Source organism: Oculina patagonica, chromosome 13 (genome assembly GCF_052425735.1).
Source record: "Oculina patagonica isolate OP01 chromosome 13, crgOcupat, whole genome shotgun sequence".
NCBI classification, from domain to species: domain Eukaryota; kingdom Metazoa; phylum Cnidaria; class Anthozoa; order Scleractinia; family Oculinidae; genus Oculina; species Oculina patagonica.
The window spans coordinates 15,162,261-15,186,285 of NC_135770.1; the positions used below are offsets into that span (position 1 = coordinate 15,162,261).

Here is a 24,025-nt window from a genome sequence, read left to right on the forward strand (position 1 = left end):
AATAATAATAATAATAATAATAATTACGAATTTGTTGTGCGCAAATTCAATACGTAAATGTTCAAATGCGCATTACAAAAATCAAAAAGTTAAAATTACAGCTTAAAAACTAAAATTCTTAAAAACTTAGTTATAGGTTAAAAATTATAAGTATGCCCTTTATAGTCACGTTACGCGAAAGAGGGAGACAAGATAGTAATTATGATTCGAGTATAGAAAATATTCAACCTAGCGCATATGTTTATCATTTCGCCATCTGATTTCTGAAGCGAAATTCATATTAGCTGCCATCTTGTACTCGGACATTAGAATGAGTACATATTACAGCAGTAATGCTCGCAACAACGATAACCACTCCTGCGCATGCTCCACATATTAGCGCTATTTGTCTTTTCTTTGATTCGTCCTCTTCGTCTTCAGCGTCTGAGAAAATAAAGGAGACAGCAGGTTGTTGGTTTAACAACAACAGATGAACCAATGCAAATATGGCCGCCGTTTATTTTTGCCACACAGATTAACATTTATCAACAAAACTAAATTACTTTGCCTTAAAGATCGAGTCCAGGAAAATCACTGCATGAAGTTACAAGGGTATTCTTGGTTTTCACATGACGTCATCAAAATTCTAAAATCCAAAATTGAGATACTCTTGACTTTTTATCCTTCACTGGCTATTAGACTATATCTTATTGAAGGTTTTCAGCCCGATAGCATCCGTCGTCTTTTTCGGAATTTCGCGCCACACGACATCAAAATGGCCGCCTGAAGGCAGTCACGTATGTTTAAAGAAAATGCCTCATCCTGTTATTTTTAATAATGTAAACAGTTGAGGTTTTACGAGAAGTGTTTTTGTAAATGTTTACGTGTTCATGAAGGTGAACTGAACGTTTTTTTTTTATAGCAGAAGTAAATGCCAGATGTTTTCATTGATTTCCGGCGGCCATCTTGGAGCCCTTCACACGGACTCCAGCATGGCGATTCCATACTGAGCTCTCTAAATTTGTGTAAAGCATCTTAACGGATGGCTCAAGTACGTAATACCGTACAGACCTGAGAATTGGACACGTTGACTATGTAGTAATTTTCTACAACCCGTAATATTCTTGATTTTTTTTACTCAACAGTGCGTGACAGTGAAAACCAGCAATACTCACATCTATACTAGGAAGTCACAGGGCCATTTATTTCACCAAAAACATCGAAAAAATAGAGTGATTACATTACTTTGTGATTACCATTACCTTGTGTTGTTGACGCGAGATTTGTTGTTGGGAATGTTTTATATGTCGAATGAATTGTTAAGCTTGTTGCAGTCGTCTGGACTGTATCATGATTGTTGGTCTGAATCACCATGGACGATGATAAAAAACTGCTTGCTGGTTGCGAGAACTGTGAACTTGCCGTCGGCATGATAGTTGTTCCTTTAAAACGACAATGCTTAAGTTAGCTTTTTAATGTAGTATGAACTTAAGTATACATGAATACACGTCATGCTATGAAATGAGCTGGCTGTCTGGCTCCCATAATTCGCCGATGTAAATTTTTTAAAAAATTACCCTCACACTTCAACTTTATTAAACACAATACAATAAATTTTCTAGTGGTAACGGGAATTTGTTCTACATAAGATAATTACCAACCCGCAAGAACCTTTGACGACTAATATTCATAATAAAAACCGACAATGAGCCGTTAGTCTGAAGGTAAACAACTTTTCAGTGAAAAAAAAAAATTATTGCAAGTAAAAAAAAAATGGCCTTAAAATGTTATTTAGTTTCTTCTAATGTAGTGAAATTTCCATTACAATGCTTAAGTTGGCTCGATATAGTTTTTTCTGGGCCATACCTACAATTTGCAATTGGCCTTTAAACTATCTTCCCTGACTCGGATCGATATGAAAATTACACCATATATTGGATTTAGATTGAAATTTGATTTAATTATACTTTTTAAGGTAATCGATATTTCCATGGCAACGGTAAACAGAAAATCGCCAAATGAGTAAATCCTGATTTTTGCGTGAATCAGATTTACCGCTAAAAAACTAATATCAGCATCTTAAACTATGATGTACTGCAAATAAAATATTCAAGAATTGAAAGATTCTGTATGTTTGATTTCGAATAAATCGCACAAATGTTTCAAATCGAAGTTTTTGCACAGCGATAATAAATGAGCCGAAACACAAACACTACCTAGACGAAGTAATCTCAAAAAACGCCAAAATGTGTATTAAACTTATCTTTCGACGTCGTGAAAGTTTTGTTGAGTTTCCACAGCGCAATGCCTAGAATTTGTTTTTTTCTTGCGACCACTCGTATTGTAATTTTTAAGTAATTTTCGGTTTTAAGCGTTTTTTGAAAAATCTATAAAACGGCTCGATAGATTTTCTTTAGACTTTCAGCACGCGTACTTGATTATGTAAACTATTTAGTCGCAAAGTTTTATTATCATTGATTCACTGGAACGTTTTCAAATTAAACGATAAAGGAGGCCTTCGAATGGACGAAAAACTTGCGTTACAATTCACGGTTTATAAAATCGTGTTAAAATATTCAAATTAATGTGCACTACATTCCTTTGTGAGAAATACAAAAAGCTCCACCACGGATAACAAAGCACAGAATGTAGTGCACATTAATTTGAATATTTTAGCATGATTTTAGAAACCGTGAATTGTAACGCAAGATTTTCGTCGATTCGAAGGCCTCCTTTATCGTTTAATTTGAAAACGTTCCAGAAAATCAATGATAATAAAACTTTGCGATAGAATAGTTTACATAATCAAGTACGCGTGCTGAAAGTTTAAAGAAAATCTATCGAGCCGTTTTATAGATTTTTCAAAAAACGCTTAAACTATAAACTTACTTAAAAATTACAATACGAGTGGTCGCAAGAAAAAAAAACAAATTCTCGGCATTGCGCTGTGGAAACTCAACAAAACTTTCACGACGTCGAAAGATAAGTTTAATACACATTTTGCCGTTTTGAGATTAATTCGTCTACGCAGTGTTTGTGTCTCGGCTCATTTATTATCGCTGTGCAAAAACTACGATTTGAAACATTTTTGCGATTTATTCGAAATCAAACATACAGAATCTTTTAATTCTTGAATATTTTATTTGCAGTACATCATAGTTTAAGATGCTGGTATTAGTTTTTAAGCGGCAAATCCGATTCACGCAAAAATCAGGTTTTACTGATTTGGCGGTTTTCTGTTTATCGTTGCCATGGAAATATCGATTACCTTAAAATATATATTAAAGTGAACTTCAATCTAAAACCAATATATGATATAATTTTCATATCGATCCGAGTCAGGGAAGATCGTTTAAAGGCCAATTGCAAATTGTAGGTATGGCCCATAAAAAACTGTATCGAGCCACCTTAAAGACATAACCTTCACAAAGGAAATTAGCTTATATTGGGAGAAATTTTGTTAAAAGAAACGTCTTGGATTTTCTTGTTAGGAACTTTCGAGAAACTTGGAAACTTTTTTTTATAAAAAGTTTATAAAAAGCATCTTTTTGGATTTTTTGGAGCAGCTTTCGAGCAACTTTTTGAGAAATGGAAATTCAGTCGAGCAACATGTAGACGACCGTAGCGTGGCTACTTGGTTATGTTATAGACGAATAATTATATTAATCATATTTGGATAACTTGTGTCAAACTGATACAAAAACAAAAAAGATAAATAAATAAATGAATAACCGCACAAAGAAAAGCCATTTGGCTTTCGTGCGCGGAAATGGGTAGTTTTGTGTTTGTCGTGAATGTGGGATTTTTCCCTTATTTATGAGAGATTAATTTTAGAATTCCATAAAAAGGTTACAAAATGAAAGGCAAGCTCGCGTTTGCCGTTTTCCGTATAACGTCATGCTTAATTTCTATAATGTTTCATAGTCCCGGAAAACACCAGTCGCGAATCCGCAACATAAGCCTTTTAGTAATCTTGATTCATTTTATATAATATTAGTACTTTTATATTTTATATCTATTTATCTATTTATATAATATTAGTATTTTCATATTTTATATTTATATATCTATTTATATAATATCAGTATTTTTATATTTTATATTTGTATATTTATTTTAGTGTCCCTAATTAGCTATTTAGCTAAATACCCAGACACTTAAATAAAGTTTATGTATCTATGTATGTAAACTACCAAAAAGCGTTTGTACCACAGGGTGCACGATACTTTCAATTGTTGAGCTTTGTTACGAACCTGAAATCATTCCCCACTTTGTTGCAAAGAGTAAAAGTGAGATGATTGTGTACACATTGCGTGCCTGGATTAGAAACGCCATATCATCGAGACCAGGACGTGTCCAGGGAATTTGAACTATGGACCTCGAAAATAAGTACAGTAACAGCGAACACCGTTAGCAACATCAATGATTTCTAATTAGTCAGATGTCCATTATAATTCCTCAAAATTTTCTTTCTGGGCAATATTTTGCTAATTAATACCCATAACACGAGGTTTGAAAAATACCATTTTCTTGCCTGTTTGTTATTCGATATTGATTCTGAATACCAAACATCCAATATTTCTTTAACTATTAAGGCTAAAAAAGCATGTTTCGTGAAAAAAAGTTGATGAAAATACTTGTTATGTTTTTTACAAGTTGGACGGTAATATAAAACCAGCTGCTTTTATAACCCACATTTATCCAAAATATAAACTTCCCCGACATTCAACAGGGATTTAACCATTCGCTAGTTTAAGTTATCATTTGAGCAGCAGAACCCAAGCAACATGGTTGCATTTCATTACATTTTAGAATTCAGATTGTCGTTTGTTGTTTCAGCGTATTTGATTGATATTAAATGAAATTGCAAAAAATTAGGTTCTTGATTGGATTTGAAATTATTCTAATTTTATCATTTAAAATAAATCATTCTGCCAGAACTGATTTTTGATTGGCGATATTCCATGAAGAAACGGTCAACACAAAATATATCCACTCACCTTTTAAAATAAGCGTGTTAATTTCCCGGCTGAACTAAGTAACTTCGCCCTGTGGCTACTTCGGTTCTTCATGGATTTCAAATTTGCATTTGCGTTTCGGCTTAGCTTTAGTAATCTTGTTGTCTTCATACAAATTGCAATTTTTTGTAAATTTGCATATTTTTCCACCTGGGTTTCGTTGTTCGAACGGTGGATAACGCTGTCCACCGAATAAATCGCTATTTCGTGAATAATTTAATTTGTGTTATTTCTTTTGCAGTCAGTATTGCTTATTTTGTCCTTTTGTAATGGCATTTCTGTTGTACAGTGTGAAATTGCTGGTTCCAGAGAGAGAACGTTTCCATCTTAATGTTTTGGTTTGAATCGCTATAAACTTACATAACGATTTTTTTCTATGAAGAGACTTTTGTTTTACTTAATACAAGTTTAGCATTTGAAAACTGTTATGGGACCGAAAAAGAGTAAGTCCACAACCTATCTTCAGAACTGCTTACCTAAGAATTATAAATATGTCAACACTAACCAGGAAGGCTGTCAATTTGTGACAGCATTTCCGGCGTAGCCAAGTACTCACGGAGATGAGGCCATTACACTAGACAGTCCCTGGCTTTGTTATCACTTTTTCCGAAAACAACTAAATTAAAAAATAAGCTGCTTAGAAAAATAAAATAAAAACCGAAGAAATACAGTAGAAACCCGGTAATTAGATCTCGGATAACTCGAACACCCCGGCTAACTCGAACTATAAACTTCTATTTCCCTTGGATTTGACCCCACTTTTTAGTCATTTGTACTCGGTTAACTCGAACCCGGATAACTCCGCTAACTCGAACTAAATTTCGTTTCCCCTGATCAAAATTTGAGTCAAAATAACCCCGACAACTCGAATTCCGGTTTTTGCAACTCGCCGCGGATGCCAATTGATTAGAGCAACGAATAGATCACGAATTTGACAGCCATTTTCCACTCTTATTACTAGTAGTAATCAGCGATTAGGGGAATGCGTTCGAGTAAGGCTTGAAAGGAGGGGTAGTTTTTGGTGTTGACTGAGATTTCTCCTTTTTCTTGTACAATTTGTTGGTGATGGGACAAAAGAGGAAGGTGAAATGTTTGTAAGAATAATTTAACAACATTGATGGCGAATAAACTGAGAACAATAACTTTATTAATTCCAAGAATGAATGACAATTGCTTGTCTTTGAATGTGTGTTATGTGTAACTAGTGGTAACCACAGGTTAGAAAGTGCGGGCCTCGATGCAGTTAAGAGAAGGTACTGGGAGGGAAGTGTTTTTAAATCACTGGACAAAAGAAAATTATTTCGAGTAAGGTCGGAGTAGTCTGCGTCGCAGACGAACAAAGCCCCGGTTGGTTTTGTTCGTCTGCAACGCAGGCTAGGTCGGAGTAACGCGTCACGTTTAAGTCACGAATGTTTTTTATCGTTTCCTATTGGCGCGAACCAATCAGAGTCGTTTTTTTGATTGACAGTTTTGCGAAGTGTAGTCGAGCACGCGGTGTGAATTGAGATGTGATTTTCCTCCGTCGGCAAACTCGCTTTGTTGTCAGTGTTATAAGGAATTTCTCAAGAATAACCGTTGTTTGGCGTAGTTTATATGTGATACAATCACAGCAGATCTTCTCAAAAGCTCAAAAGCAACACCTTTAAAACAACGTCTGCAAAACGTAATGTCTGCAAGACAGAAGCCTTGATCTAATGTGACAAACTGTTGATTTTTCGCATTCTTATTGCTCTTGGAGACAAGATTTTTCTCTTCCGGTTTTACGACAAATGCCGTGATTGACATTTTTTGCATTCCGATCGTTCTTAGTGGAAGAACAAAATTTTCAACTTCCGGTTTGCAGATAGCCTTTATAAACGTGGCGCGCACGCGTAATACGCAATCCGCTGGTCACTGTCAAGATTAGGGTTGCGTGCCTCTCTTGGGCCCGCAATTATTGTGGGTATCATTTATCAAAGTCTGGACAGAACTCTGTGCACGACGTGATTTGGTCACGTTATACAAAAGAATGCTTCCGGTGCCGCAGTTACTCGACTGAACAATGGTTCGGTTGTATTCGATCGCTTCGTCTGCTTTGATGTCTTCTACACCGTGCAAATGTTTAACGCAAATGCGAGCCTCATCACTCGATAACGCCGTGTTCTGATCACAAGTAATGATCAAGTGGCTCAACAGCCGCCGAGCTACATAACTCGGAAAGTTTGTTATTTGATCACAAGCCATGATCAAGTGGCACAATGGCCGCTGAGCTATACAACTCAGAACATTTGCTATTTGACCACAAGCAACGGTCAGTTTTGATCGCAGTTCAGCGACCAAAGACGACAGAAGAGGCGATTCTTGTACGAGAACGAAAGTAAACAGTTTTACTAAGTACACAATCTAGCGACCAAACGAAATGTTCTAGCGAATTCGTGAAGCACGCGTGCAGAACAGCGACCAAAGACGAAACAAAAGGCCGAGGGACGATTTAATGCAAAAACGAGACTAAAATATCGTCGCACCAGTTTCCCGGCCGAGACTTGCCCCTGCAAAAATCAATCGGAGCGGCCAATTTGGAGTCCACACACCTGCGCGCGCATTACGGCTCGATTCATTCCGCATAACAGTGCACAGGCCTACCAACTCAAAAGACACAGGAAACAAAACAGAATTAGGCTTGCGCTCTCCTTCGTCGAACGCAATAAGAATGTATGATCGTGTTAGAGTTTCTGACGAGATATGTTTAATTTGGACTGTACTGTATACTGAAGACCTAAAAAATCAGTTAACTATCAATTATTAAAATGGCAAATTGAATATTAAATTAAAAAGGTTGAGAATTTAACACTCTGTGAAGTACTGTGAAGTCCTAACAGTTGTAGTCAACCTTCACCTTGTTGGAATCGTGAGGCTGGTGGGTGTCCTGAAGTGTCCTGTTAGGTGTCCTGTGGACCGAGCGGCTGAGTAGGTGAGCGGTCACTCAGCTAGTAGGTTCCAATCTCTCATTCCAAGATGGCGACTTTCAAGTCGATTGTGGATTTCTACGAAGTTTCTAACGTAAGTTATATTGTATCATTATCATTTTATCATTGCTTATTACAATATTTAACCTACCATATAAGTAACTACATGCACTTAGTGATCTTGTCCTTGCTTAGGACTGTTACTAGTTTTTGTTATTCGTTGGTTATATTTAAATTAAGTCAATTAAGGAATTTTTCATTTTCGTCCATCGAAGCTTTCCCTACAGAAAAAGGAACATCTCCGCTACAAATTGTTGGTTTTTGCTGGGTTTTTGGACAAGAAACGGCCGAGCTAGGTCGAGCTTTGTTTACGCTGTTTACGCGAGTAAACGTCCCGGGAAACGTTTAGCGGCTAATGTACCAGTCAATTCCAAAACCGCCCATGCCGGGCATTTGACTTTTTCGAAAAATTTTGGTCAAATTCCCCGCTATGTTGGCAGTTTAGGCGGTCAAATGCCCCACTAGTTAGGGCTTCACAGAGCGTTAGATTCCCCATCCTTTTTTAGATTTTTAAAAGACAAAATGATTAACTACAACCAGAAACCCATAAGGGGAACGTGTAACGCGCGCGCACAGCGTGAAATTCATTTTAGACAATGGAACGAAGATTGCGCCGACCGAAATAGGGGCATGACACAGAAGAGAAGGAGACCCCACCGGGCCGCCGGCCGTTATGGCCCTGATCCAAAATGGCGCACGCGAGCGAGGGAGACACGCAACCCTTATGGGTTTCTGCTACAACAAAAATGACGAAAACATTGATGTTTACTTTCGCTCAGTGTAGCTTGAAATCACTCTTTCTAGCTCTGCTAATTCATTATCTGCGAAGGGTTTCCTGAAAATACCTTATTGATACCGAGAAGAAAATTGTCTTCTGACAAAACATCCACAGTTAAATGTTTTTCAATGAAGGCAAAAAGGATACCTTAACAAAAACCGATGTGGAATCGCGTAATAGCATGAGTACCATGAACATTGGCAGTCACAGTGAATGAACGGACAATGAAATGCTTTAGCATGTGACCACTGACTCTTGTTTTTTCGATGGTCAGATGCCCCACCTGCAACCTTGTTCCCAGGGTCTCTCTCTCCCCGCCCCCCAGAGCGAGAGAAGAGAGACCCTGGTTGGGTCTGGTCACGTGCCTCCTAGACAATTGAGAACATTAGGGAGGGGTCCTTTAATGTCAAGAAATTTGTCGTGTTGTCCTTTGTCGCATTCTAAGTGAGGCTGCTACACCGCACGCGCTCATATGGATTGATAGATACAATGTAGAAAAGGTTCATCATAACATCCTTGGCCGCAGCGAGCAATTCCTGTTCACCCTTCCCGAAGATAAGATATTTACAATGTGTAACATCCATAACTGTGACCTCTGCATCGAAGGAAAACATGCCTTACAGCTAGCAGTTTGGGAAGGGATAGCTGTTCGTATAATAAAACAGATTAAAAAACTCATTAATAATTCATAAAGAAAATACAAAAGAAATTAATGTTTAATGAGTGTCTTTATATCTGATAAAGACACGGCAAACACGTCCAACTAGGCCAAAATAACCCCAAATCTAAATATTAGTGCAAGAAGAGTGATCACACAGAAGATTTTAGCCCAAAGACTTTACAAGCAAAACACTGGCTGCGCCCGTGTTTACTTGGTAAAACACTGCTGCTCATTTATTAAACATTACATAAAACCATTTAACAGACGCTAACGGGATGGGTTGCCATTCTAACAACTTGAAATATCCGTTTAAAAAAATCGTCAGCCTTTCGAACTCGAGTTCAAGTTATCCTTTCAAAAGAATTATCCACTTGTTCCCACCGAACGACAAACAAAGAAGATTAGTATTTGCTAGCGATCACGTACAAGCTTAGTAAATATGCGTCGGTCCACAAACACCTGATGAATAGTCACGGTTCACGGTTCTTTTTCTGCTCCAAAGGCATCTTCGCTTTTATAATATTCGATTATTGATGCACGTTTTATTCAAGACTTGAGTTTTATTCAACAAGCTTGTCGAAAATGTTACGATCTTTGACAGTATACAAATATCAAGCGCTTTTGATTTGAGGTCTAAAGATATCTCCCGTGGGAATACACTGTCTTGTTCCTAGCCTGTGAGTTTTTTTCCCGCTCGAAAAAACCTGGAGAGCTTTGCTTTTTCACTTTCCTTATCTTCGTTTGTGGGAGGCGCGGTGGTCAAATGGTTAGCGCGCTCGCCTCCGAGTCGAACGGCCCGGGTTCGAGGCCTGGCTGGGGCGCTGCGTTGTGTTCTTGGGCAAGACACTTTACTCTCACAGTGCCTCTCTCCACCCAGGTGTATAAATGGGTACCGGCGAACTTACTGCTGGGGGGTAACCCTGCGATGGACTAGCATCCCATCCAGGGGGGAGTAGCAATACTCCTAGTCGCTTAATGCTACGGAAACCGGGATAAGCTCCGGCCTGTATGGGCCACTAGGCTCGAAGCAGACTTTACCATCTTCGTTTATCATTTTCCTAAAAAGACATTTGATTCACAGGCTTCAAATCGAAAGCTCCTTGCGTCTTTGCGACACCTTTACAAAGTTCCCAAGACAAATCAACGCGGCCGAAAAATTAGCGCCCGCTTATTTGTTTTGTTAAAATGAAAATTTACTCGCATTTAATAAAGTAAACGCGAAGTACTCGGCACATCGTGGAAATTCTCATCGCTATAAATTGTGCCAAGCGTCATCCATTCCAAACGGCAGTGTTCTGATGAGCGAGATGTCCACTGAAAGTCATTTCCAATGCGTTTCACATTTGTCGACAATCATGGTTGCACAACGAATGCAGACGATTACAACTGTTGTTTCTCTCAGGCAAAAATATACCGGTATGTGCTCAACATACAACAAAAACAATCTTCTTCGGACTTTAATATTGTTATAAATGAAACAACTATTGCACAGGTCAATGAAACAGTCTTTCTTGGGGTAGTTTTAGATGACAACTTAACTTGGAAGTCTCATATATCTAGCTTAGCGATTAAAATCTCTAAATCTATCGGTATAATTTTTAGATCTAGTTTTTATCTCTCAACTCCTTCTCTCCGCATGTTATATAACGCAATGATACTTCCATACCTTAATTACTGTAATTTAGTCTGGGGTTCAACTTATAAAACTAATCTTCAAAGAATTGTAATTTTGCAAAAACGTGTGATTAGGATGGTGAACAAGTCCTACTATAAAGCCCATACCGAACCTATTTTCAAGAAGCTTAACTTGCTTATTAAATTTCAAGATATTCATTTAATGCTCTTGGGTCAGTTTATGTTCTCGCTTAAAAACGCTACTCTCCCTCAAAAATTTGAGAATATATTCACAATCAACAATCAAATCCATCGTTATAATACAAGGCATGCAAACTCCTTTCGTCTACCATTATGTAGAACAAATATCCGACAATTTTCCGTATTCTTTCAAGGTCCTAAATTTTTTAATTCACTTCCACCTGAAATTTCGGGCTCTTCATCACTGGCATCTTTTAAAAGAAAACTTAAAGCATATATTATTGACAACTATTAACTCCGTCTTCTATCAAGTCTTGTCTTTACTTCAGCACCTGAACTAGTCATCTGTTTTTCTTGTGAGGGAACCTAAGCTTACAAGCCCCGTGGTTTTTTATTAGGTTCCCTCGCCATTTTGTTTCTAATCTTATATTATATTGTAGTCCTGTATATTAATTATTATCTTGTATATTGATTTTGTATTATCTATTTTTTCATAGTTATATTTTTTGTTTGTGTGGCAAAATAAATAAATAAATAAATAAATAAAAAACTCTCGTGCTGTTCAACTTGTGCCAGAAAAAAATCTTCATCAGCCGTTCAGCTAGCACTGTTCGATTTGTGCCATTCAAAAACTTTCATCAGCCGTATAGCCATCTGTATACATTCTCGGCAGCGGCAAGCATTTCCTTGTTAGCTTGTGGTGCCAAGTTTCAAGAACACTGCTCAATATTTTGAGATATTGTTTATTCAGTATTTTACCATTTTTAGAGTCAATTTGTGACGTCATCACTGATCTAATTTGCATAATACAAAAACGTCAATATCTCGAAACGAAAAAAGATATTTCGAAAAGAAAAACACCATTCTTCTGTATTTCGAAAGGCCTTTCAAATAAGCAGAAAATATTTTTCATGTCATATACACTTTAAAGTCCTTGACAGAGCCACACAATCTACAACATCTTGGATGTCTGCTATCCAACGATGAATATATTTTTTTTCGCCGTTTGCAATAGATTTATACCGTCCAACAGTGCAATATTAAATCTGTGTTTATTTTGGTAGCAACACTTTCCGCTCTCCCGTGGGCTTTATATTGACAAAATACAATCTAATTCGCCCCTCCCTCTAACAATCTTTTTGTCACCACCCAGATTCTGGGGGGGGGGGCACATGACCATACCCAACCAGGGGCTCTCTTCTCTCGCTCTGGGCGGCGGGGAGAGAAAGACCCTGGGAACGAGGTTGCCCCACCTGGTGGGCGAAGTTTTGCGTCAAATTTCTGGCTATACGGAGCTAACCTTGAGTCAAATGCCCGGGGTATGCCGGGGGGGGGGGGGGGGGGAGGGGGATGGGTGGTTTTGGAATTGAATGCTAATCAAAGCTACGTACCATACATAAACAAAGAGCTTGTTCTGTAGGATATTTTTCAAGAAGCTTCATAATTCATACAATTATTTTTAGGACAAAGGTTGCAGTTCTTGATCGCAACAAGTGAGTATGGTATCATTTATTGATAACTTCGCAGGCGTCTTTGTCTCACAAACAACAAGTCAGCAATTTTTCCAGTTTAATGGGCTGATTAAGAAGTTAAGAAGGGTTAAATTTAACCCTTAGTTTAATCATTGGTTAGCGCTAATCGGACTTTGAGAAACTGGCAACAGACTTTGGTACTTTGGCATGGGGTTCATCATGTTTCGTTAAGCCAGGATGGTTTGTATTTTGGCCAGATTCAAGCTAAAATACCCATGGTAGGACCAAATGAGCCTGATATGCCGCCAGAGTATACCAAAAAGGTATCTACCATACCCAAGTTTGGCTAAGAATCTGGCAGTGTTAAGCCAGTGACTTGATATCACAGATAATCAGAAGGTAGACGAGGCTTCTGATTGGAATTTGGGTATGCTACCGGTAATTTTTATAAAATTGTAACAACACTGCCAACTGTCATTGTTTTAATAACAATATCAATATTCCTTTTTTATGGGGAATATTGGTTCATGGTTGATTTGCAGTGCTCCATCTGTTCTGGGTTCTCGTGCTAAGTAAGAAAATACCGGTGTTTAAAAATATTTTTTTCATTCTCACCCAAGAGAATTTGTTTCAGGGTCTTAATTGTTTTATAATCTGCTTGTTCGTTGTATGCTGACATACAATGCTTTTGTAGGGCATCTTTTAATACAGCAGGAGCCACATTTCATGCTATTCCTTAGATTCAAAAATTATGGAAATAATTTTGAACTATGTTAAAACTACTTGTTCTTATTTTATCTTTGTTTTTTACAGAATACAAGGCATGAGATATCTTGCTGAGTTTACAAAGAATACAAAGTAATAATGTTTGCAGTGTATGGAATTAGAACTTGGTCGCTGTCTGCAAGTGTGCATGTCCTGCGAGCTTGTCCCTTCCTGACCCAAAAGTTTACATCATGTACATTTAAAGAATTCAACAACTCATACAGCACATTGTGGCAAGCAGACAGGTTTGTCAAATCACCAAGGAAAAGAAACAGCCTTTACTTCATCAACTCCCTGGCTTACTACTCCACTAACTTAAAGTCATCACGCCCAACTAAAGCTAAAATGATAATTGAAAGGAAAATAATGTCGCTTGAAACAGTTCAAGAGCAACTCAAATTTTTTGTGGAGGTAAAGTATTTGGCAGAGACTGTGAACAAGATTGCCATACTTTATAACATTGCTAAGATCATAGAAAGAGATGAAGAACAGAAGGAAGTACTAAAACAACAACACAGCACTTATATGGAATTGCTGGATAGTATCTCAGATCAAATGGCGAGATGTCTGCCTCAAAATGTGCCCATTATAATGTGGGCGTTAGGAATAAATCAAGTAAAACATCAAAAGCTGTTTAGCCTTTGTGAGAAAAAGCTTCTGTCTTGTGGTGCTTTAGTCTTTGATAACGAAAACCTCTGTCAGATTCTGAGTGGATGTGCAAACCTCAACATGTCACAAACTAAAATATTTCCCAAGTTTCAAGAAGCTATTTTAAATGGAGAGGTAAAGATTTGCGACTTTGAGAATCACCAACTGTCTGGAATATTACTGTCATTTGCTAAAACAAATAATGGTTCTGTTGATTTCTTTGATGCTTTCTTGGAAGAAATTCTGTCAAGAGACTTAGCAGTGATCAACAGTCATGCTTTGGCTGAATTTGTTTGGTCATTTGCAAAGAAAGAGTTGGAAGTGGACAAGTTGTTTGACAGAGTAGAAGAAGAGATTTTGAGACGAGGAACAACTGATTTAAACAAAACTGATTTTATTGCTAAAGTACTTTGGGCATTTGGCAAGGCTGACAAAGGAAGCAAGCAATTTTATGACTCTGTGGATAATGAACTTGTCTCAGTGGGTGTGGAAAGGTTCAGCAATGTTCAACTGTTAAACGTTGTTTGGTCTTTTGCCAGAAGGAATTTTACAAAAGCTATAGCATTTGATCTTGTCAAGAAAGAGTTACTCAAACGTGGTGCCCATACACTTCAAACACACGAGCTTGTGTTATTCTTACTTTCATTTTTTTCTGCCCAAAGACAGGACGACAAGCTTGTTACAGAAATTGAAAGTGAGTTGTGTTTAAGGAATGGAAAGCAGATTGGCAGTACTCAGTTATGTCAAGTTGCATGGTCCCTTGGAAGAACAGGAAAGTCACAGAGTAAATTGTTTGATGTAATCGAAGCAGAAGTGTTTCAGCGTGGTGTATGTCATTTTTCTAAAGAAGAGAAATTCATACTTATGCGAGGATTTATTGAGGCCAGGAGAGGAAGTAAGAAGTTCTATGAACTTTTATATTCTTCCTTTTCAGAAAAAGATTTCTCCAATTTTAGTGCAAGAGACATATGTGAATTTGTCTTGTGTTTTTCTGAAGCTAATGTTCAACCAGAAGCAGTTTTTGATGCTTTAGAAAAGGAAATCTTAAATAAAGAGAAAGATTATTTTAGTCAGAAGCAACTTACTTCAATAAAGAAAAGTTGTCAAAAAGTCGGAAAGGGAACCAAAGAACTGTTTGAACTATAGGTACAATCAGCTGTTTTCTTCATCCACTTTATGCAATGAGTAATTTACACAAAAGTATTTTCACGAGATGTCTCCCGTAACTGAGTGAAGCCTGAGGCACGTTTCACAGTTCCAGCGTAATATTATCATTTTTTTGTAGATTGAATTATCTTTGATCGGTATTGTTTTATGCAATTGACATTATGAGAAAACTCAGTGTGATACAAGTTAACTATTGCTAGTAAGGACAATGGACAGTTTCGGAAAGTCGTAAATAGAACCAAAGAGTTTTTTCAATAGGGATCAGAGACTCTTCTCTGAAATTCAGCAATTAGTTAATTTTTTTCTTGAATTTTTTAAACATTCATTTATTGTCAATAATTACTTTTAATATATAAAGCATTCTTATGTTTCGCGTTTCAATACTGACGAGTTCGAAGTAGAAAATATAACATTGTTACACAACCCAAGATAAAAGTGTCGAGAAGGTTAGCAGCTTTGTTGTTCCCCACCGGCCCCTCTCCTTTTTAGTGTTGAGCTTATAGCAACCTTACTCACACACAGGATTGTAACATAAGGTTTCAACATTGACAACAGCAAGTAGGGGGCTCCTGCTACAGTTCGTGTAAGGTTTAAACTCACTGTAATGGGATAACTACAACCTTCCTGAGCACTTTTGTCTTGGATTATGCATGCACTGTAAACCTTTTGTTAAAGCATTTACCGAGTAATAAGAAGAAATGTAGACTGAGCTGTGATTATAACAATACAGTTCTAGCTTTTTGAGTGAGACTGTAGCCCCCTTATTGGTGTGAAATAAAAGCATTTGAGCAGTACAGTCATGTGGTAGTGTTTTGCAGTAGTTTCATGTGGCACAGTTTTTAATTCTGTACAAGGTGGTTTTAACTTTTAAGGATAGGTAAAACCCTAGTATGTGAATATTCAAATGATAGCAACTGAGCATTACGTTCCATTGTAACTGTTCATGTCGGTTATTCCTGCCGTGACTCAAGAACAGTTTACAGAACTGGAGATCTTCATTAGCCAGCTAGACATCACACATACATCGCAGCATGGACATGACTCAAGAACAGTTAACAGAACTGGAGATCTTCATTAGCCAGCTAGACATCACACATACATCACAGCATGGACATCTTATTTTACCCACAGCACCTTCGCTGGTAACAATTCTCCGCGAGTGTTTGTAGACTTACTGTGTAGCTATACTTTTATCATAATTCTTCATATCAGGCTATAATAGGGCGAGCTATTTTTACCTTTACGTACGTCAGCCAGCAAGCAGGGCGATTGTTTTACGATCTACCGGGAAAGTCATTGTAAAATACTTCACTTATCCTCGAAGCCCAGATACTGAGGGGATTTAAATTTTTTAAAGCGATTCTTTAAACTCCGTTAGGCGTTATTCTATTCTACCTTCTGTGAAAAAAGAAAGTTCAAGCAGGGGTAGAAGTACCACGCTACTGTTCTGAGAACAATTTGTATAAGTATATTCTTCTCAGCTTGCTTGTTATGTATTGTCATTTTTCCTGTGAGTATATATAATAAGAATTAGTCCCAGAATCAACACGGCTCCACCTCCACAGCTTGCAGCGATGATAGCAGTCTTTTTCTTTTCGTCTGTGTTATCTTCAATCTCGTCGTCCTCGTCACCTCCTGTGATAAGAAACAGACAATAACTCAGCTACTGCCACTTTGTATTTAAGGTAATTTAGTCCATTTGTCGGTAGCTTTTTTAATCGATGTAATAAAGGGCCATTGTACTTTCGGATTTTGGTGCTATGTGTATACATTACATTATATTGGATTTATGTGACACTGGTAACAAAGAGATAGATAACTGGTAACATGACATGATATGATATTTAACAATTACTCGCCGAGTTGGCTATAACGATCTCATATACAACAAGCGCGATTGGAATAATTGTTTTATTAAAGAATTGCAATATTCGAGCTCCCCAGCTATTTTCGTTAACGCGTATAGGCTACCAAATTTGTGGTCAATTATATATGAGCTTATATACCATTCCCTGTTAACCAATCAAAACGCAGGAATTGCAATAAACCATTGCAAGTTTTACACTCCTTCTTATAAAAGCGTGAACACTAAAAAATATGTCTGGAATGTTTGTGTTTAGCCAATCACAAGCGAGAACTTCAGACCGCAGAAACCACAAACAATAAATGAGTTTCTATCGGTCACGGAGCAACTTAAGTTCATATTTTGTTTCAGGATACACGCTCTGTCTTTTTCAGGAATTTAAAGAACTGCTATTCTTTCGTATAGAGGGCCACATCCAGAACATGGTTTCAGGGATTTTTGAAAGAAAAAAAATCAAAAGCCCTCTGGGCTTAGTGTCTCGTGACTCTTTTCAGAGTTTAATTTATTTGAAAATAGACCGCTTTCCACGTCTATTTATTGCTTGTAAAGATATCGAAAATTAAAAAGCGTGCATCTAACATAAAGAAACATTTAGACTCCTCACCCCTAAAATTTGAACTAAAACTAAAGCTACTTTTGTCGCTCGATAAAAGTTGTGACATTCACAACGCGATATACGAAACTCTTGATTCACTTGTCAATTCAGAAACCTTTGTCGTGAATGCTTGCGCTGAACTTCACGATTTCACAGTTAAAGATAAAAACAAAGGTTTATTCCAACTACAAAAGGTTCTCACGCGAAAGGCTCAAAATCCAACTAAAAATATATATGTCTGATTTTTTGAAAAAGGGGTCAACGTTATTTTCAGCGCTTGGTGCGAAATCCGTCGAAAACGTTTTTTTCTGGCCAGAAACTATCTCCAAAGTAGACGATATAAAAACTAAAAGAAATGTCATTTTTTTTTCTCGTCTCCTTTGACTTATTAACCCTTTCGCGCTGTTTATCATTTTTTTTTTTCTGTTTCAAGGCCTTCTTTTTTTAAGCCCCAAAGCTACATGACCAAAGAGACCGAGGAGACTTTTCTTTGACCTGGTTTTCATAAATTCATGTATATGATAGCGTAGTATGTTACATACTCTAACAGAAAGCCTCGTTTTCAACCCAGAAGCTTTGAAAGTGATTGACAGTAACACGAGAGGCACAATTTTTAAAAGCTTTTCCGGTCATATTCGCCGTGATCTATGCCATTATATGTCGGCTTAGTGTCTCGTGTCACTTTTTAGAGTTTATTTAAAAAAGAGATCGCTTTTCATGTCTATTTATTGCTTGCAAAGATATCGAAAATTGAAAAGCGTGTATGTAACATCATGTAAAAAACAAAATTCAAAGTACACTTCAGCATCTGGCCGTTGAACAGTTATAGGACTCCAATACTTAGCTGTGGAAAAACGCTGTATTGCACTTTGGTTCACTAAGCATACATTCTACTGCATACTTATACTATGACTTCCATGTGCTTTCTTCACGCTATATGAGACATCGCTTTGGGTGTTTATTCGTGAACGCTTAGCCTGTTGTGTGATAATGACATGCGAGTGGTGATGATTTTGTTAATTCTCATAACCTTTTCTCCTGATTTAGTATTGATATTGTAAGGAAAAATTTGATTTTGGTCACTCTTGAGCAGGTCTTAATGTTTTTGTAACGCCAAAGCTACAACGCAGCGGCTGAAGAACGTGTAAATTACAGTCATTTCGGCCGGCCCGCCCTTAGACTCTGGCCTGCTTCCCGTACGAACGACGCAACGCTGCAGCGCTGCGTTAGTTCACTTTTTTGGTTGCACAGCGCTTAAGCGTCGTTAAAGCAATACTTGTGAGTCGCTCAAGCTGCCAACCTAGAATATCATGCACTGCAGAAGCGCTGCAAAATTGTACAAACTAAAAACAGCGGTAAAGCAGTGCTGCAAGACGCTGCGTAAAACCTGCAATGAGTATCAGATGTAAACATTGTCTTCCGGCGATAAAACATTCATAAAGCAACGTTGCACAGCTATGCTTAAAAGCTACAGCAGCAACACATTGAAAGAAATCATTAAAACTGCTAAAAATATCATTTTAAACACTTATAATCAGTCTTGCGTACTTGGAGGTTGGAAGGTCACGCGTGCAGGTAAAACAGTGTTTATAAACAAAAGCAAACGGCCCATCGATTGAAATATAAGTTTATTAAGAATAAAATTAATACTCTGAGTCTACATCTCACGATATCGTTATTTTAGAGTGCTCTGTGGAACAAAACTAAAACATTTTCAGCTGCATGTAAACGGTGACCGGCGAGTTCGTGAACAAAACTATGTACTACAATATTGATACTCGAGAATGTACTTACGTTACAGCTTGATCTACCATTCTTGTCATTCTTTTTTTGCCAAATTTTCGAGTGTATGTTGCCATTTCAAATAAATACCTTCCCAATGGTATTTTGCCTGGACCATTTTGTACTTATATCCGCTCTCATAAGAGAAAATTTTCAATGTTTTCATGTGCAGAAATTACTGTATCTAACCATACGATACGTGATGGAATTGCCGGAATGAGATCTCAGAGATATGTACTATAACTTGATTGGTTGGTTTTAACAACATGTTTTGTTTCAGTGTTTCATGCTCGTGTTACAATTTCAACCGTTGAAGCGGGAACGAAGCTCTGGAAGCAGGCGGATTGTAGAACTTTCTTATTTATATATGCCAGAAGCTTCTGTATATGCACAATCTGGGAAATTATTCTTTGATTTTCCCAGAAAACTGATTTTCACTACAGCCAATTCTACGTAAGCAGTGATTTTGTGCAACAAACCAGTATCGCTCAAAGAAGAAACATGTGTGATTGCAGTTTTGTCGGCTCGGATATTTCAGGATTTTCTCCAGTCTCTCCAATCTGTTGTGAAAATGAAAGGGTTGCAAGACCGTTGGGTTAATATGAAAGGCAATTTCCCAAAGAAAAGAACAAGAAAATGAGGTGAGCCTGCATACTTACAAAAACAGAAACGAATTTGCCTGTTTATTTGGGTATATTTTTTAAAAATTCCGTAGCTTAAAATTTTCTTGCTCAATTTTAATTATCTTCAACTCCACTGACTGCAATAATAAGCAAGTTAAATTTCGAAGTTTCGCCAAATCACATGGATGTTATAGTTTATACTTAACCTTGTATGTCTGATTTCATAATTAAAACTCATGAGCATATAAAAACTTAATTAGCTCATAATTTTGTTTGCGATGACTCTAGATCATAGACTGTGCGATTGCTGGACTTCAAGATAATGAAAATAAAGTTTTGATTTGTTGATTTACTAAAATAGATTGTTGTGTACGTTTCTTTTAGTTAGAAAACTTTGTAGTCTTTCTAGCGCTAGCAAATTTTGCATAGTCATATTAGCGTGATGTATTTTGTATCTCACTGAGTGTATCAGGGAAGCGCCGTGCGCTTCGGTCGTATTTGCAGCCTAAAGTAACGCTGCAAAGCGCTGCTTTACAGCTGTTTTATCGACCCCATGGCTTCGTGTGGGTTATGATCAGCAGCTCTCCTGCAGCTCTCTAGCAGCGCTCACCGTCGCTCCTGCAGCACTCACGCAGTCATTTTTCGAAACTTCTGCAGCGCTACGAAAACAGCGTTCGCGCAACCTACACGCAGCGCTGGTTGCAGCGCTCATGAGTGGCTAAAACAGCGCTGCATAAACGGCTTATGTTTCGTACGGGTTATTGGATGAAATCTACTGAATGAAATATTCTGCTAGGTTCTGCTTAATAGGAAACATTCGATCTTGCTTGACACGTGATTCCGCGCGAACGTACGCAATAAACTATGTAGTAGTGTTTAACTCGCACAAAATCGTTATCAAATCTCACTTTTAAAGAGAGACTTTAACTTCTACACAGAGCTACGCTGTACCATAACTGGTCATAACTTTAAAATGGTTGGGTATTCAATCGACTAACGATTCAAACGATTCAAACCTTTTGTTCAAACGATATGTGCTATGTGTGCAAGATTAACTTTGACATTCAATCCCGAACCGCCAACTAATTGCTTAGATTACAATCCCTCTTTAACCCCACGGCTAATTTAAAAAAAAGTTGTCTACACAAAGATAAGAACAATGCTTACAGATCGAACAACTGATATTTACATCGTATACCAGTTACGTTGATATGAAAGCTATATCTGCTATATTCCACGACTGTAATCTCTATAAATACAGTTGTAACAGTAAATATCCTGTTGAAACCTGTACCATTTTCCTACGCGTTGTAAACAGAAATGATTTTCAACTACTTTCCAAAACTCTCAAGATAAAATAATAGATATCAAATGAAAGCACGCTATTCTTTAAATTGGCAAAGTAAAGCTGTTATTCTGATACATCTTACAATTGCACAAATCAAAACTTTACAAGCGACCACAAGACAAGACACTCCAAAGAGATTTTAGAGCTTCATGTTAAAAACTGCTTTTCTCGCTCAATTTAAGTTGCGGTATACTAGCGTTATATGCACAACAACGACAACGAAAACTTTACAGGCAGGTCCATCTACTGACATCTTGTTGATTATTAGACACTTCTGCTTTTCAGATCCGTTCTAAAACTCATCAATATAATTTCTCTCTTTCGGTTAGTACATTGTATTATGCGTTTGTAATAACCTGGTGTATTTCATTCTTCTTTTACGCGTTTTCTGCTTGAGTTACAATTAATTTCATTGATTTTCAGTACAATCTTGTCGCAAAGGTTAGAATGTTATTTTAAGAACGTAAAACATGTCTGTATTTTTCTTGATAACTGCTGACTGCAGCTCAAATATATCCAAAATTGAAAAGCGTACAGCTAATTTAAAGAAAAAAAAAATGCGTCACATCTAGAGTTTCATCCACTGAAAAGGCTGTTGTTGTCGTCTATAAAAGTTGTGTTCATTGTAGCGTGGAATTCACAGCAGGATATATGAACCTACATGTAGTGCCTCTTGACTCAGGTCAATCTTCGGGTCAAAAAAATACAAAACAATGTATGTTTTGCGCTTTAGACTGACATTTCTGCTCTTCAATCCTAAGAAAACTCCTCAAATATAATTTCCCTCTTTCGGTCATACATTGAGTTCTACCTTTACCTCAGAGCCGAGTGTAAACGAGGCTTTGCAAATCGAAAGTGTAAATGTTTCTCTCGATGAATCAGAACCGCCTGAAAAAAGAAAGGCAATTGGCAAGAAAGTACGACTCCAGACTGGCAGAGTTCTTTTTTTGAAATGTGGGAAAAAGTATGGAACAGCACAACGCAAGATTTGAACGATCGGCTGAAATGTTCCGTGACGCCCAGAGCGGCAAATGGAACAAACAAACGCCACAGTTGACATTTTTAAAGATTTGGCATCAAAATAATTGTCTTTATCGAATCGTTTATCTTCTGTTATTAAATTGTTGTTATTCATGCCACAAAGGTCACCCCTTTCAATACAAATGTTTTGCAAAAGTCACGTAGCAATCATAGTCTTTTTTAGGATGCTCGTTTTTTGTTCAACCTTTTTCAAAACAATTCTCCAACGAACTTTCAACATGCCAAATGCTCGTTCCACTACAGATCGTAGCGCACCGAACTTTAGGGTTTTAAACTTTCTCTGCTCCTGAGTCAGGCGTCCTCTGTCCGGGTAGGGTTTCACTAGCCAGTTCGTTAGCGGATAGGCACTGTTGCCAGCTAAAAGGGGCCTTATTTCTGTTCCATTTTTATTGCCTGTTGGACCACTTAAAATTTGCTCGTTTGCTGCAAGTTCAGAAAAAACGTCATCTCTTTTTAGCGTGCCTGTATTTTTACATAATAAGCCCTTTACAATAAATACTCCTAACCTACTGTTTGATAAACCAGCGCGTTAGTTGCGACCTTTGTAAAGAAACATTATCTGTTCTTTGATATGAAATTCCGGCGGCCTCAGATCACAAAACAAATGGCGGGAAAATTCCGCGGCCTCACAAAGCAAATGTTGACATGGCGGGAAAGATATTGACATGGCGGGAAAATTCGGCGGCCTCAGAAAGCAAACACGCATGGAATGCACCTTTCCCCCTGAAGAATTATCTCGTGTCGTCATGACAACGTCATGACGTCACGAGACAAAAAGGACAGTTTCTCTAGCGACGTTATACGACATGGTTCAGCGCATGCAGTATGTTGTAGACACGTCTAGACATAAGATGTAAACACGATAAACCGAATATAAAATACAAAATTGTGGAGTTTTCGTTACTGATTGTAAATCTTTTCGGTAGAACAAGAGATTCGATTTATTTTGTCAAACGATTTCAACCTTTAAACAATAAGAGGTTCCGTGATCGTAAGACTGCAAACTGCAAAGGCTCCAGACGAAAATTATTGAAAATGTTGGTATGATTGGTGCAAAGTAAAACGAGAACGAGAACCGATGGAAGCGAAACGAGAACCGATGGAAACCCATTCGTTGTTTGTGGTTTCTGCGGTCTGAAGTTCTCGCATGTGATTGGTTAAAACACAAAGAACATTCCAGACATATTTTAAGTGTTCACGCTTTAATAAGAAGCGGTGTAATAAGATATGATATGATAAGATATGATATGGTATGGTATGGTATGGTATGGTATGGCATGGTATGGTATGGTCCCGGGGGGGGCACTCAAAAAAGTTTTATACGGGGAGGCTCCGCCCCAAGCTCTTACCCCTTACCCTTTTATATACCATTTTCACAGAAATTGTACCCCTTTCGTATACCTTTTACTGAAAAAAGGTACCCCTTTCATATACCTAAAAGATATGGCATAGACTTAGAACAGG

At 37.6% G+C, this 24,025-nt stretch overlaps 3 protein-coding genes across 4 annotated transcripts in view; 1 reads left to right on the forward strand and 2 right to left on the reverse strand.

The window, feature by feature from the left end:
* LOC144634824 (uncharacterized) lies at window positions 1–2,357 on the reverse strand. The gene is made up of 2 exons (XM_078493858.1): window positions 1,242–2,357; window positions 1–423 (listed from the first exon to the last, which is right to left on the reverse strand). The coding sequence occupies exons 1-2, from the start codon at window positions 1,408–1,410 to the stop codon at window positions 281–283; spliced, it is 312 nt and encodes a 103-aa protein (XP_078349984.1). The 5' UTR covers window positions 1,411–2,357; the 3' UTR covers window positions 1–280.
* A 5,110-nt stretch (window positions 2,358–7,467) lies between these two features.
* LOC144634277 (uncharacterized) lies at window positions 7,468–16,104 on the forward strand. 2 transcript variants are annotated; one of them, XM_078493192.1, is made up of 3 exons: window positions 7,468–8,036; window positions 12,720–12,749; window positions 13,542–16,104. In XM_078493192.1, the coding sequence occupies exon 3, from the start codon at window positions 13,593–13,595 to the stop codon at window positions 15,285–15,287; it is 1,695 nt and encodes a 564-aa protein (XP_078349318.1). In that variant the 5' UTR covers window positions 7,468–8,036; window positions 12,720–12,749; window positions 13,542–13,592; the 3' UTR covers window positions 15,288–16,104. The 2 variants fall into 2 exon arrangements, with proteins under 2 accessions (XP_078349318.1, XP_078349317.1); XM_078493191.1 differs by lacking the exon at window positions 12,720–12,749.
* Window positions 16,105–16,412: 308 nt separating this feature from the next.
* LOC144634288 (uncharacterized) overlaps window positions 16,413–24,025 on the reverse strand; it is a 14,246-nt gene continuing 6,633 nt past the window's right edge. The window contains exon 4 of the mRNA XM_078493207.1: window positions 16,413–16,943. Within this exon, the coding sequence (XP_078349333.1) occupies window positions 16,798–16,943 (146 nt within the window). The 3' untranslated portion in view covers window positions 16,413–16,797. The remainder of the gene's footprint in view (window positions 16,944–24,025) is intronic.

What these genes read in the sequence shown, in the direction of transcription:
- LOC144634824 (XM_078493858.1), bottom strand. Translation starts at nt 1,410, where the DNA reads ATGCCGACGGCAAGTTCACAGTTCTCGCAACCAGCAAGCAGTTTTTTA. An exon ending in TCTCGCGTCAACAACACAAG is followed by an intron (nt 424 to 1,241) that starts GTAATGGTAATC and finishes TTATTTTCTCAG; the next exon opens with ACGCTGAAGACGAAGAGGAC.
- LOC144634277 (XM_078493192.1), top strand. Translation starts at nt 13,593, where the DNA reads ATGTTTGCAGTGTATGGAATTAGAACTTGGTCGCTGTCTGCAAGTGTG.